Source organism: Cydia amplana, chromosome 25 (assembly GCF_948474715.1).
Source record: "Cydia amplana chromosome 25, ilCydAmpl1.1, whole genome shotgun sequence".
Lineage (NCBI taxonomy): Eukaryota > Metazoa > Arthropoda > Insecta > Lepidoptera > Tortricidae > Cydia > Cydia amplana.
Window position 1 is genome coordinate 5,853,041 of NC_086093.1, and position 16,187 is coordinate 5,869,227.

At 38.2% G+C, this 16,187-nt stretch overlaps 1 protein-coding gene and 1 long non-coding RNA gene across 2 annotated transcripts; both read left to right on the forward strand.

The window, feature by feature from the left end:
* Window positions 1-6,212: 6,212 nt before the first annotated feature.
* LOC134659492 (uncharacterized) lies at window positions 6,213-7,800 on the forward strand. The gene is made up of 3 exons (XR_010097811.1): window positions 6,213-6,336; window positions 6,881-6,937; window positions 7,741-7,800. It is a non-coding gene; the product is annotated as an uncharacterized LOC134659492 (long non-coding RNA).
* A 31-nt stretch (window positions 7,801-7,831) lies between these two features.
* On the forward strand, window positions 7,832-10,118 carry LOC134659839 (zinc finger protein 883-like). Its single transcript, XM_063515547.1, has 2 exons — window positions 7,832-7,853; window positions 7,924-10,118. The coding sequence occupies exons 1-2, from the start codon at window positions 7,832-7,834 to the stop codon at window positions 10,038-10,040; spliced, it is 2,139 nt and encodes a 712-aa protein (XP_063371617.1). The 3' UTR covers window positions 10,041-10,118.
* Window positions 10,119-16,187: the final 6,069 nt, after the last annotated feature.

Below are 16,187 nucleotides of genomic sequence, written 5' to 3' on the forward strand. Positions count from 1 at the left end.
ATATTTTCTTGTGAAGTAGCTACTACAGGCCGGCCAGGTCTAGAGTCATCTTCAATACTCTCCCTTCCGCGTTTAAACTCGCTTGACCACTTTTGAATGGTAGATAAAGAAGGAGCAGACTCACGGTAAACACAATCCATTTCCTCTTTTATAGTTTTTTGATTTTTACCCTGTTTTGTCAAGAATTTTATCACGCATCGATGTTCTAATTTAGTTAACATTGTCAATTCGCACATGATGTTCATGTTTGTTCAGCAATTGCAGAAAAACAAAAGACTATCTCGGTTCGAATTATACTTTTTTTTAATGTCAATGAATAAACCTTAGCGGCCAGTAACGAAAGAAATTTTAGAAGAGGTCGTAAGATATCAATACCGAGAATATTTTGAACGCCCCTCGTACTCAACCTCATATCTGCAACAATCATTTGATGGAAATGTCGCTTTTCTTTCATTCGGAATACGGGTGTTTTTGTCATCAAATGAGTGTTGCAGATACGAGGTTGAGTAAGTATAGCGGCCACATGCACACCATGGGGAAACGTGACATGGGGCGGTGCAGACTCTGTATGGAGGCAGAGGAGACGCCCTTGCACATCCTCACAGAGTGCCCTTGCCTAATGCGTACTCGTGACTTAATCCTGGGCGGGCACATATTGCGCCCGGAGGAGGTAAAGTCTCTCGAGTTCAAAAAGATCCTGCAGCTATTTGAAGTTGCATGTTTGGATCGAGAGTTGTAGTAGGTGGCGATCACAATAGATCAGCGATGGTCGCAGTGATACATAGGCTTTGGAGCCTTATATAGCCCCTAACAAGAAGAAGAAGAAGAAGAAGAAGTATAGCGGCGATATATTTCTTTGAGTACAGGATTGCAGCGTCCTCGATTATGACAAGATACAGAGTTGGATGGTCTTACGTATACTACAATATTAGTAAAACACTTGACCTGTACAAAATACAAAGTAGAACAGAAAATAGTTATTTACGATACAAGTGCGGAAAAGACGGAATTCGAAACGAGTGGCGATAAATTAAAACTCGACCGAAGGGAGTACAGTCAGCGTCAAATACTTTGTAGCAGTCAAAGTGGCCAAATAGTTCGGTACACCATACTAACAAGGAAGGGTACCCAACTGGTCAGCTCCGATTTGATTTATTTTTAAATATGTTACAGAGTAGTCTAAAATAACGGATACGTATTTTTTTTAGCTGCCCATACTCAACTTCCTGGGAGAAATTGGCCTCCAAAGTACTGAAAAATGACAAAATGCTCTAACTTCTGTACAGAGTTTTGTTCAAGCAAATTTCTAGTTAATTACTGGTTTGAATATATGTTAGAGAACATGAAAAAATAATGCACACGTGTTTTGTTATTTCGGCTCAAACTCATATTTTACAAAAAAAACACACTTCAAAGTTTCATACTTCTCATCCTTTCACTCGAACTTCACGTTGGTTATTTTATTAGTTTTTTTTATCTTCTTCTTCCTTCCTGCCCTTAATCCCAACTTCATTTGGGGTCGGTGTGAAGAAGGCCCTTCTTCACATTATCAGTACTGCTAGTTGACAATAGATGTCACTAGTTTCGCTACTAACGAAAAATGTATTATTAAAACAATTTATAACTAATATTAGAAGCAGACGGAGTTGAAAATAGAGTTCCGGTTAATCTGGTTATAACCAGAAACACATTCATATTAATAATTAAAAATATTATAATATTAGCTGAAAAGCCGCGACATCTATTGTCAACTAGCAGTAATGATAATGTCCAGTACGTCTACTACTTGACGCTAGATGTCGACAACGAAATAACTAGCGTTTTGGTAAGAAAACTGATGTATGGAGCAGGGATGTAACGGATGTGGTTTTATCGGAACCGAAAGCGGAACCAGGTGTTTTAAATTTAGTTTATCGGAACCAGAAACGGAATCGGAACCGAAAACGGAACCGGAACCAGAACCGGAGCCTGAGTCGGTACTATCAGTAGATATACATTACACAACACAACACATACGAATAGGTACTTTAAATTCGAAAACACGAATAAACCAGAACATCTAATTACTGCAGCACGTGGCAAGCGGGGCTATGAGCGAATGACTGGTATAAACCTGTTTGTTTTTGATGTACACCGCTCATGTCCCGCTGCCGCGCTAAGCATTGACATCCGATATAACTTCCGTTTCAAAAGTAACGGAACCGGAACAGAAACGGAGCTCTGTAACATCCCTGGTATGGAGTTACCACTCTTTCTTTACTTATATTTCTCTATGGTTCAAACACAGCACACGCTCATTATTCCGCGGAGCTGTGTCTAAAGTTCGTATTTCCCTAATGATAGCCGACCTCCGGTAGGAGATGACACTGGAGGAAGAAGACACTTACATAAAGAAGGCTGGGAAGGCTCGCTGCACGCGTCATCTTCAGGCGTCACGTCCAGGACTTCCTCGTCTAAATTATAACACATAATAAGGTTTTGAACCAATATCTAAAGTAAACATCAAAAGTGCTTAAGGGCAGGTGCAGCAGACAGACTGCAACCCGACATCAAATTATATGGGAACTGCACCCTGACTGCACAGTTTCCAATACAAATTGCAGTTGGGGTGCAGTCCACCTGTACCCGCCCTTAAAGTCTTCCTAAACTACCACTCAGGCACTCAATAGTCTTTTTACAGCCTGGTTATTGACAATTAGTTTTAGGTAGACCAACAAATACTGTTTATTATACTACTAGCGACCCGCCCTGGCTTCACACGGATTAACAAATTATACATAAACCTTCCTCTTGAATTGCTCTATCTAGTTGAAAAACCGCATCAAAATCCATAATAATAATAATAATATAGCCTTTATTTCTGACATTTATCATCATTTCAAAACCCACTGCTTAGTTTTAAAGATCTAAGCATACATAGGAACAGACAGCGGGAAGTGACTTTGTTTTATACTATGTAGTGATACATATTCTATGCGATGAGTGTGTTTTATAGACGCTCCAACGCTTCCCGCTATTTTCATGGCTTTATCTCTTTTCCATCTCACTTTCAAGTTAATTTACTGCATAATGGGCTATATCACTTTAAATTAAACAACAAAAAACAACCATGACATGGCGACATGTGTGTATTTATTTTGTTATCAAAGCTTGATATTTACCTTTGACACGCAGCCCTCCCTGCAACCTCTCCTGCAGCTCAGCCTGGCAGTGCTGCACCTGCATCTTAAAGTGGCAAGCCTCTCGCAGCCGCCCCAGACACACCTCGCAGATACCACTCTTGCCATCGTCACTGGATGTTAACTAACTAACTACAAAATATATATATCTATTAATCGTGTTCGTGTAGTATCAATGAGGCTGTTGTGGCTTCTTTTTGGCTCTTGACAGATCTAAAATAATGCTTATGCTTAAAGATAATTGAAGTGAGAGAGTGTAAGGGAAACCATCACATTTCAAGAAAAAGAGGCAGATTACATTACAAATGAAAATATTCTGCATCATTACTTACTTTGATAACAAAGCATTCTTCGATCATGACCGAGTATATTTCCGTTATGCCGAGGCGAGTGGACGGTGTCCTCAAATCTTTCGCCGAAGGCCGCTGCAGGCAGCAGTGGCACTGGTTCATAGATTCCATCATTTCGTTACTTAAAAATACTTTGTGAAACAAAACAATTTTACGATAAACGTTGCGATACTTGCGATCAACAATTGGGGGTAGTTAGTACTGCAATGTTCTGCCGCCAGTATTTGTTCTTTTGGACAGGCTAAGAAAGACCATAAGCCATACTGCCTCGTCTTCGGTATGGTGACTAATTGACTTGGTACAAATTTTACTTGAATGGGGCTGGCTGGTCGAAGTATTTAGCAGATGGCGATGGCGGCGATGGCCAAAGATAATATAATACGTGCGATGGCGCCATCATAACTTACGCTGTCACCATAGAGTATATTGAATAATGTCAATATACTCAAAGAGATTAGAGAATATAATCACTACGTTTTAAGAGACGGGACTTCCATACTAGCGATTTGAATCAATTTTTTCAGTCTGTGTATGTTTGGTTCTCCAATCATTACCAACATGTACGACAAAGAACTGTCAAAGAACAATACTACCAACATAACAGACTTAAATGTAGCATCCTACACGCTTGCGTATTTTATCGATATCGATAAAAAAATATCGATATCGATAAAATGGGGATGGTTGAAACATAGGCTCCTGTCAACAAATTTCGTACTCAGTTTAGGATCGAGTCCACATTTAAGTCGTACGTTACTTATATAGTGTTTATTTAGTGGACTAATACATGGTTGGACTTCAATGTGGACCAGAAATATTTTGGAGGATGGAGCAAAATGACTCATGTTTTTTTTATTAAAAGCTTTTTTTTTGGTAAAGGCTTTTGAAAATTAAACTCCAAGAAATACGCGAGTAACACATCCAAGGCGCCATGACACATCCATGACAAGCAAAGCAATATGGCTGACAGTTGACTTGACAGCTAAATATACTTGGTCAACCAGATCTTGACAGTAGAAAAAGGCGGCAATTTTGAAAAATGTAGGCGCGAAGGGATATCGTCCCATAGAAAATTTGAATTTCGCGCCTTTTTTTACTGACAAGATTTGGTTGACCAGCTATAGCACTAATGTTTTATTTTGTTTTTTTTGGCTATGGTCAGGTCACCAACTTATATTCTTTGTTCATGACCCAAACCCACAACCGTCTCTTAAAACGTAGTGAATATATTCTCTTTGGGTCTATGGTCACGTCACGTAAGGTGTTGTGTTGATTTGATTGTTGACCGCGCATACAAACACCTGAAAATTGCGCGTTGTCTTGTAATTGGGTTAAGAACAGCATTTTACTCGTATTTTAATATAAAATCGTTGATGAAGAATGTATTGAAGTTTGAATAAACTAATGCGATGGAATCTATGAACCAGTGCCATTGCTGCCTGCAGCGGCCTTCGGCGAAAGATTTGAGGACGCCGTACACTCGTCTCGGCATAACGGAAATATATTCGGTCATGATAGAAGAATGCTTTGTAATCAAAGTAAGTACCTAATGATCTCATCACATCATAATATCATTATACACAATATTAATTATGTTTGCGGGGTAAGGCCTTCTTATGGTACTTTGCGAAGCCCTACGTTGTCTCTGCCTGAAATGTGTTGTGTAATCAATATCTTTCAGAATACTGAGTCTTGCTTCTACTTTTGTACTATTATTATTTCTTATTTATCTTTAAAATAATAAAAAATCGCGTCCCGGCATTTTTGCCACGGCTCACGGGATCCTGGGGTCCGCTTGGCAACTAATCCCAGGAATGGCGTGGGCACTAGTTTTTACGAAAGCGACTGCCATCTCAACTTCCAACCTAGAGGGTTAACTAGGCCCTTATTAGGATTATTCCGGTTTCCTCAAGATGTTTTCCTTCACCGAAAAGCGACTGGTAACTATCAAATGATATTTCGTACATAAGTTCAGAAAAACTCTTTGGTACAAGCTGGGGTTTCAACCCGCGACCTCCGGATTGCAAGTCGCACACTCTTACTTCACACACATTCTATGGGTTTAAGAAAATCTATAGATTCACTACTTATACCTCAGGCAGTCTCTTAAAAAAGTTGCATGGTGATTTTTATTAATATAAGGGAGCAGAGTTATGGGACTAAATATAGTTTAAATACATAATTATAACATTTTGACTTACTTAACATAGTACAAATCAGCTTGACACAGCTAAGCCTGTAATCACTCCGTTAACTCACCATAATACGTCTTATCAACTGCCTCAGTTAAATGGTAGACCTATAATTTTCAAATACTTTTTTATTGTACAGAACTCATAGTTACTCATAATTTATTAATTTATTACATTGGTGGCAAACAAGAATACGGCCTGCCTGATAGTAAGCTGTAGCCGTCCGTTAGCTGCTACTCTATGTTACATGTTCTTGCATGAGTCTTGTGTGCCTTGTATAAAAATAAAAACTAAATAAAAATAAAAAAGCCGCACATAGACACACATAACTTAATACCTGACTGTTGTACAATTTGCCCCTGAGTAGCTTAAAAATATATGTTACCAGGCACAGTTCCCTGCGCACCCGCAGCTCGTTGTACCCCACCATACCACATGTTGCAGCTTACCCACCATACCATGTAACTATGTTGCAGCTAACACCAGACAATGGCAAGAGTGGTATTTGTGAGCTGTGTCTGGAGCGCCTGCGGGAGGCGTGCCTCTTCAAGATGCAGGTGCAGCACTGCCAGGCCGAGCTGCAGGAGAGGTTGGAGGGAGGGATGAGTGTTAAAGGTAAGTTTTTATATCATGTTTGGTGTAGCAAAAAGGATAATGGTCCCAGTAATGCGGAATTGTTGTATTTAGGCTTCTGTGTATGGCTGCCCATTTCTCTAAGAGGCTAGAAAAATGTTGATAATTCTTTATGATTTAAACGGATGAACCTTACGGTACAGTTACTCTCATTATTATCAAGTGATGAGGGGACATATAATTTGTTATTTGACGATAGTATATAATAATATGATAATAATGATATAATATTTGTAATAATATAAATGAAACCTGCATGTACTGTACTCAAACTCAATAGATTTAAGAATATTGCCGTGCCCTACCAGGGCCCATGTGAAACAACTATTACCTATGTAACACTTACCATGGATGCAATAAATATATGAATATGGATCTATTAGAAATTGAGGGAAAACTTAAAATAATATGGGCAGGTTTTTTCTAAGACAATATCTAAGTACCGCCATGTATGTTGCTTGAATAAGAAATATACTACTATTGTTTACAATTATTGATGATCTTTATATAATATTATATATTATAGACGAGGAGTGCTGGGACCAGCCACCTGAAGATGGTGCGTGCAGCGAGCCTTCTTTATGTAAGTACCTAAAGCGGTATATATAGTTTAACACAGCTAAGAAGTCAATTCTGTTTTGAATTAACCTTATATATATAACACAGGATATCAGTTAAACGGTAGGTCTTAGCTTCGTAAATATAAAAAGTTCAATTGATAATTGTCAAAATTGACTTCTTAACATCTTAACTCACAGCGACTATATAATCCATCAGCGAAAGTGTGTCTGTCTGTCTGTCTGTTACCTCTTCACGCTTAAACCGTTGAATCAATTTTGATGAAATTTGGTATAGAGATAGTTCGAGTCCCGGGAAAGGTCATAGGGTAGTTTTTATCCCAGAAGTCATCCTTTAAGGGGATGAAAAGGGGGGTGGAAGTTTGTACGGGGAATCGATAAAAAGCAGATTGGATAAAAAAATAAGCTACTTACCCAAATTACTAACTCCACGCAGACAAAGTCGCAGGCAAAAGCTAGTTTGGTATAAAAGGAAACGAGTAGATCGCTAGTGGATTAGCAGTAAGGCGTGGGGCCTCCAATCTCCTTTCCAACAAAGTCGTTGGTTCAAATCGTACTTTAACATGATTTTCTCTAAATACTATTTAATACTTTTCATAGTAGCGGTACTGATAATTCCGCTATTCGATGCTAGATGTCGACTATGAAAATAATAGTCTTTTTGGTACCAAAACTGATGTATGGAGTGAGCACATATTTCTCTATGCTACATCTCAAACACTTTGAACGTCACGCCTATTATTATATAACACACAGTATTTGGCGATCAGAGGGTAAATGTACCTACACTCTATTATTACGTGTTCAGGTTCAGACGAGGAGTCCCCGGGCCCGCCGTGTGAAGGACCGCGAGACGCACATCTGTTACGTAAGTACACACTTCTAATTTTATTATAACCATGATAAGGGTGCGGGGGAGGGGTTAACAACTATAGGTATCAGGGAGAAACGTCCCCCTGATGTGATGTTTCAGGTGAGTTTTCCGTTTCAGTGTCGTCAGCCGGCGAGTATGGAGTTAACGCGGCGCCTCTGTCCCTGCGCTGTAGGCAGCAGCTCGCGCTGGCGTGCTCCGTGAGGCTCGAGCGCCTCCGCCACTCCCCGCGCGCGAGCCAGCCGTGTCCCGTGACGTCACACCGCGAGCCGCGCCCCGCCAGCAGTGTGCGGGACGTGACGTCACACCGCGGGCCGAGCCCCGCCAGCAGTGTGCAGGACGTGACGTCACACCGCGGGCCGAGCCCCGCCAGCAGTGTGCAGGACGTGACGTCACACCGCGGGCCGAGCCCCGCCAGCAGTGTGCAGGACGTGGCGTCACACCGCGAGCCGAGCCCCGCCAGCAGTGTGCAGGACGTGACGTCACAACGCGAGCCGAGCCCCGCCAGCAGTGTGCAGGACGTGGCGTCACACCGCGAGCCGAGCCCCGCCAGCAGTGTGCAGGACGTGACGTCACACCGCGGGCCGAGCCCCGCCAGCAGTGTGCAGGACGTGACGTCACACCGCGGGCCGAGCCCCGCCAGCAGTGTGCAGGACGTGGCGTCACACCGCGAGCCGAGCCCCGCCAGCAGTGTGCAGGACGTGACGTCACACCGCGAGCCGAGCCCCGCCAGCAGTTTGCAGGACGTGGCGTCACACCGCGAGCCGAGCCCCGCCAGCAGTGTGCAGGACGTGACGTCACACCGCGAGCACTTAGCGGAGAGTCCGTACGTTTGTGGAGAATGCAATAAGCGATATACAACAAAATCCTATTTGAATATACATAGAAGAATCCACACTGGAGTCAAACCATTCAAATGTAAAGAATGTAACTTGCAATTCGGACGTAAACAGACTTTACTTAGACATGAAATAACTCACAGTGGAGAGAAACCATATAAATGTATAGATTGCAACAATATATATGCATATAAAGAAACATTAGATAGCCATATAAGACATAATCACCCGGGAAGTGCCATGCCATATAAATGTAAAAAATGTAATGAGCAATTTACACGTCGAGAGAATTTACAAATGCACCGGAGAATTCACGCTGGAGAGAGATATGTCTGTGACCAATGTAACAAGCAATTCACAAAGAAGAAAAATATAATTAGACATATAAAAGTTCATGCTCCAGAAAAGCCAGAAAAACGATACGTGTGTCAAGCATGTACCAAGAAGTTTACCCGTAAAGATCATTTAGATAGACATTATATAGTGACCCATACTGGACGGAAAGCATTTACATGTAAGGTGTGTAACAAACAATTTGCACTTAAATATCAATTATCTCAACATGAAAGACACCATAGTGAAGACAAACCATATAAATGTAAAGAATGTCACAAGCAATACGCAGAAAGAAACCACTTAAAGTACCACGAAAGAGTCCATAGTGGCGTAAAACTATACAAATGTAAGGAATGTAACAAAGAATTCGCGAAAAAGGCATCTTTAGTTAACCATGAAAAAAACCCTTGTGTAATGAAACCGTACAAATGTGAAAAATGTAACAAGGAATTCACACAAAAAAACAATTTAACTTGCCATGTAAGAAGCCACACTGAAGAAAACACATACAAATGTAAAAAATGTAACAAGCAATACACACACCAAAATGCTTTACATTATCATGAAGGAACGCATAGGGAAGAGAAACCATATAAGTGTAAAGAATGTGACAAGGGATTCACAAAAAAACTATATTTAGTTAACCATGAAAGAGTTCACACCGCAGAAAAAACATATAGATGTGAAGAATGTAACGAGGCATTTACACAAAAAAGCAGTTTAAATGATCATGTAAAAATTAAACACGGCAATATACAATTCAAAGATAATTTCGTTGCTTATCAAAGACACGTCGAAACACAACTATCCAGCTGTAATGAACGTAACCAGCATCTAAGTCAAAAAGATATTTTAGAGACACATAAAATGAGTCACGTCGGAGAGAAGCCGTATAGATGTGAAGAATGTAAGAACCAGTTTACATTAAAATCTGAATTAGAGAGACATAAAAAAATACATACCGATGAACAATCATACGAATGCGAAATATGTGAAACAATTTTCTTCGATGAAATAAGTTTATTCCAACATATTGAAACACATAAATCCAGGATACCGTAACATAACCTCGTTAAGTTGTTTCGTAAAAGTGTTAAATGTAATAACTCAATTCAAATATGGTCATGCCACCTACAGAAACGCAGCTGTACAGAGTATTTTATTCGGATTCAGGTGATAAAATTTCGCCACATTCAATTTTCAATTTTAAAATATACTTTTTCTACTCCAGCACTTAAATGTGTCAATTAAATGACTGACAGTGATATCTAAAGCAATGTCATTTGAATGATTTGTCTATAGGCTCATAAGATGACTGCTAGCAGTCATCTTATGAGTATAATACAACTGCTTTATTTTTTTTAAAGATACAAGTTCCGATCATCTTGATTGAAAGAGGTATGTTTTCATTTACAATAATAACTCTTTTTTTTTTTAAATAATAACTCAATTTTTTTTAAATAATAACTTTTTTTTTAATAATAACTTTTTTTTTTTGCTGCAGCTGTCATAGAAAAAGTTTTTTTTTTTTTTTTTTTTGCTGCAGCTGTCATAGAAAAAGTAATGTATGCAACAGCTCATAATTGGTTCTTAAAATTCTCGGGTCTTTTTTTACAAAACTCGACTACGTCTCGTTTTGTAACTTCGACCCTTGAATTTTAAGAACCCTTATTATATCACTGTTGCATAAACTACTATTATTCATGTAGGCCTAGCAACAAGCACTGATGAATAGTAATTAGGTATTACATAGGTACATATTATCTTAATCTAATTATCAGAGCAATTCACTTAAACATCATCAATATTAAGAGGGAAGAGGGAAGAATACTTACCAAAGTGTCATTCTATGGAACTTGCTATGAAAACAAACCGCCATATTAGAATTGTCTCTGAATGTCAATTTACTAGTGACTTTTGTTTACATAGTTAGCAAGTTCCATAGAATGAAACTTTACTATTGCTGTCCGCGACGCAATATAGCCTCTAAGACGGATCGCTGGTAGTGCTGCCAACAGTGGGACCCTGGCACTACGCCGCTCCAGGAGAAGTGCCTACTCGGATCGCGGAAGTCGAAAATAAACTGACTCGATATTTCAAACTGACTTATTTACTCGCGAACAAAATATAAAAATACTGCCCATGACGAGAACGGTTCCGGATTAATTCTTGAGGTTTTCTTGAGGACTTCTTGATTTGGCTGCTTTTCCGATACTGTAAATCCATCGTCTCGGGTCTTCGCCAAAGGTCAGTTCTAGTTCTCTGGTAGCTAGTTCTCTGGGCGGGAGCTTGTGATGCGCTTCTGGGGGTCTGGTGAAGTGGGGGGGCTATTCGATTCAAGTGTTCATGGCGAGAGTTATCGGCTTTGTCGTACATTGTTCTGGCAATCTATTCTATAAATGTGTGTAAGATATAATTTCATTGTTTTTACCTTTAATTCCGACGTTTCAGCTGAGTTGCACCAGCTGTGGTCACGGAAAGACTGACGTCCCAACAAATGTTAACGGAGATATTAATAAAACACCACTAAACTACCCGAAATTAGTTTATAAAAATGTTCGGGGTAGACAAAGAAATTGCAGCTACCCGTCAAAGTTTAATGTTTATTGTCCACGGCACGACACGCAACACTCACAGTATCCGCACACTGGTCCGAAGATATATCCGCTGGTTTCAACATTTGAATCACTGGTCTCCAAGTAGACGATAATTTGTACCCGTCCTCTCGATTGAAATTTTTAGGATGTTTTTTAATTTCAATCGCCTCTTGTGTAATTAAATATGTGTACAAAACGCGAGAGTTTGAAGTGTTAATGTGTGTAAGGTTTCCCATTTGAGGTCTCTTTGAATTAGGCTATTACGTACGTACAGGGGCAGCCACTATGGCCCGTAGTACTTGGTTTTCTTGCGCCCTTAGGCGCTTTTTGTTGGTTTCCGATGCCAATGCATACCAAGCTGGTTCCGCATATGTTAATTTAGGCCTGACGTAGGTTTTATAAATATTTAATTTTGTTTTTAATGGAAGTTTGCTGTTGAAGATGGGGAATAGTTTACTTCTAGCTGCTTTCGTGCTGTTAATGGCTTAGGATACTTAATGTTTCATTGTTAATCTTCTATCTAAGACAGCGGTCGGCAACCTGCGGCCCGTGAACTTGTCACTTGCGGCCCGCGAGCCTCCCTGGCTATTTGTTATATAATATTGACAAACGACAATGTCAGATAAAGTCATAAATATTAACAAAGTACGGCCCGCGTCTACTTCGTTAACTACTATGTGGCCCTTGGCTGCTAAAAGGTTTTTATTATTTACACATTACACAGTATTCAGTCGACACAACAACAACATATTTACAAAATTGTGCAAAATTACAATTTGTAACATGCAATCATTAAAACAGTATAATATTATTATTATACTGTAAACGGGTGGTTTATTGTAAAAGTACATTTTAAAATATACATAGAGGCTAGGGGGGAATGTGAAACTTTTGGAAAAGAGTTCTGCACGTGTCATCAAATTTAACGCCACCCAATGCTCGTATAATTACAATGTTTCTGGATCACAAATGCCTTCTGGACGTAACAGAATTACCCCACATTTAGGGCAAAGGTCATATGGTGTATGATTCTAGTGAGTTGTAGTGTAGTGTGGTTAAATAATCTATATATATAAATGCAAGTGTCCTGACTGACTGACTGACTGACTGACTGACTGACTGACTGATTCATCAACGCAGAGCCGAAACTACAAAAGCTAGAAAGTTGAAATTTGCACACTAGGTTGCATTTATAAAGTGTACAAGAGATAAGAAGCGATTTTGAAAAATTCAACCCCTAAGGGGGTTAAAAAGGGGATGAAAGGTTGTATGGGGTACAAGTTTTATTTTAAGCTAGGAATTTAAAACTTTGTAAAAATGTATTATATTAAAAAACAAGAAAACTAATTTCAGCGTTTTTGAAAATTCATCCCCTAAGGTGGTGAAAAAGGGGTTGAAAGTTTGTATGGAGATCAAATATTTTTGTGAGTGTGGGACTTGAAACTTTGTATGTGGGGATATTATTATAAGTCAAGAAAAGTAATTTCAGCGTTTTTGAAAATTCATCCCCTAACAGGGTTAAAAAGGGGTTGAAAGATTGAATCTATTACAAATGCTTTGAAACTTCTTAGAAAGGCATAATAGCCGATTACAAAATAAAGTAATTGCGACGTTTTTGGAAATTCAACCCCTAAGGGGGTTAAAAAGGGGATGAAAGTTCGTCTTGGGGTGCAAATTTAATTTTAAGCTAGGAACTTGAAACTTTGCATATAGATATTAAATTTAAATACAAGAAAACTAATTTCAGCGTTTTTGAAAATTCATCCCCTAAGATGGTGAAAAAAGGGTTGAAAGTTTGTATGGATATCAAACATTTTTTCGAGCGCGGGACTTGAATCTTTGTATTTGGGGATATTATTAAAAGACAAGAAAAGTAATTTCAGCCTTTTGTAAAATTCATCCCCTAACAGGGTTAAAAAGAGGTTGAAAGTTTGTATGTGGTTCAAATTTTATTTTAAGCTAGGTACTTGAAAGTTCGTAAAAATATATATTTTTAAAATACAAGAAAACTAATTTCAGCGTTTTTGAAAATTCATCCCCTAAGGTGGTGAAAAAAGGGTTGAAAGTTTGTATGGATATCAAACATTTTTTCGAGCGCGGGACTGGAATCTTTGTATTTGGGGATATTATTAAAAGACAGGAAAAGTAATTTCAGCGTTTTGTAAAATTCATCCCCTAACAGGGTTAAAAAGAGGTTGAAAGTTTGTATGTGGTTGAAATTTTATTTTAAGCTAGGTACTTGAAAGTTCGTAAAAAGATATATTATTAAAATGCAAGAAAACTAATTTCAGCGTTTTTGAAAGTTCATCCCCTAAGGTGGTGAAAAAAGGGTTGAAAGTTTGTATGGATATCAAACGTTTTTTCGAGCGCGGGACTGGAATCTTTGTATTTGGGGATATTATGAAAAGACAGGAAAGTAATTTCAGCGTTTTGTAAAATTCATCCCCTAACAGGGTTAAAAAGAGGTTGAAAGTTTGTATGTGGTTCAAATTTTATTTTAAGCTAGGTACTTGACAGTTCGTAAAAAGATATATTATTAAAATACAAGAAAAGAAATTTCTGCGTTTTTGAAAATTCATCCCGTAAAGTGGTAAAAAAGGGGTTGAAAGTTTGTATGGATATCAAACATTTTTTCGAACGCGGGACTTGAATCTTTGTATTTGGGGATATTATTAAAAGACAGGAAAAGTAATTTCAGCGTTTTGTAAAATTCATCCCCTAACAGGGTTAAAAAGGGGTTAAAAGTTTGAATCCATAACAAATGCTTTGAAACTTCTTAGAAAGGCATAATAGCCGATTACAAAATAAAGTAATTGCAACGTTTTTGGAAGTTCAAACCCCTAAGGGATTTAAAAAGGGGATGAAAGTTCGTCTTGGGGTGCAAATTTTATTTTAAGGTAGGAACTTGAAAATTTGCAAATAGATATTAAATTTAAACACAAGAAAACTAATTTCAGTGTTTTTGAAAATTCATCCCCTAAGGTGACGAAAAAGGGGTTGAAAGTTTGTATGGATATCAAAAATTTTTTCGAGCGCGGGACTTGAATCTTTGTATTTGGGGATATTATTAGAAGATAATACAAGTAATTTCAGCGTTTTGTAAAATTCATCCCCTAACAGGTTTAAAAAGGGGTTGAAAGTTTGTACAGGGTACAAATTTTATTTTAAGCTAGGAACTTGAAACTTCGTAAAAAGGTATTATAATAAAAGAGAAGAAAACTAATTTCAGCGTTTTGGAAAATTCATCCCTCAAGGTGGTGAAAAAGGGGTTGAAAGTTTGTATGCACATCAAATATTTTTTCGAGTGCGGGACTTGAATCTTTGTACAAGGGCATAATATAAGAATACAAGAAAAGTAATTTCAGCGTTTTTAAAAATTTATCCCTTGAAAGGGTTAAATAGGGGTTGAAAGTTTGTATGGAGATCAAACATTTTTTTTGAGTGCGGGACTTGAATCTTTGTATAAAGGCATATTATTAGAATACAAGAAAAGTGATTTCAGCGTTTTTGAAAATTCATCCCCCAAGGTGGTGAAAAAGGGGTTGAAAGTTTGTATGCACATCAAATATTTTATTGAGTGCGGGATTTGAATCTTCGTATAAGGGCATATTATAAGAATACAAGAAAAGTGATTTTAGAGTTTTTAAAAATTCATCCCTTAAAAGGTTTAAATAGGGGTTGAAAGTTTGTATGGAGATCAAACATTTTTGTGTGCGGGACTTGAATCTTTGTATAAAGACATATTATTAGAATACAAGAAAAGTAATTTCGGCATTTTTGAAAATTCTTCCCTCAAGTTGGTAAAAAAGGGGTTGAAAATTTGTATGGAGGTCAAACATTTTTTTTGAGTGCGGGGCTTTAATCGTTGTATAAAAAAGGCATATTATTATAATACATAATAAGTAATTTCAGCTTTTTTAAAAATTCATCCCCTAAAAGGTTTAAGAAGGGGTTGAAAGTTGGTAGAGAGTTCAAATGTTATTTAAAGCTAGGAACTTCAAACTTCGTAAATAGGTAGTTAGGTAGTAGGTTTTACTAAATAGTGGACTTGAAAATATGCTGGGGGTTGAGAGGGATTATATAGAGAACAATTTTATTCAGTTAGGGGCTTGAAACTTCGTAGCCAGGTTGTGTATAATAATTAACAAATGATTAACTGCAGTCCCTACTGCTATCGTTTTCTGCATAATGTTCTAAGCTAATATAGAATATATAACCACCAATATACAAATCCACGCGTACGAAGTCGCGGGCAACAGCTAGTAATAAATAAATTTCTTTATTTCAGACTTTGTTGTCCATAGAGTTATTAGTATTACACAAACTTACAACTATGTTAGTAACACAATACGAGACAAAACACTTAATATAGTAATGTATAAATTAAACAATGATTAAAATTAAATGCCCTTACCTAAAACCGTATTTTTTTTTGAGGATTTTAATGGAATTTAGAGAAAATTTGGGACCTCTGTCATATCCATACGTTTGACGCCGGGGTGTCCCGAAGGGTCAACCCGGGGGAATAGAAAAAGATGCCTGCGTCCTGAAGGGGCTCAGGTCTTAACCTCCTGTGAGGGTGTTAGTTAGTTATTGGTCAGTTGGTTAGTCT

What these genes read in the sequence shown, in the direction of transcription:
- LOC134659839 (XM_063515547.1), top strand. Translation starts at nt 7,832, where the DNA reads ATGATAAGGGTGCGGGGGAGGG. An exon ending in GATAAGGGTGCGGGGGAGGG is followed by an intron (nt 7,854 to 7,923) that starts GTTAACAACTAT and finishes TTTCCGTTTCAG; the next exon opens with TGTCGTCAGCCGGCGAGTAT.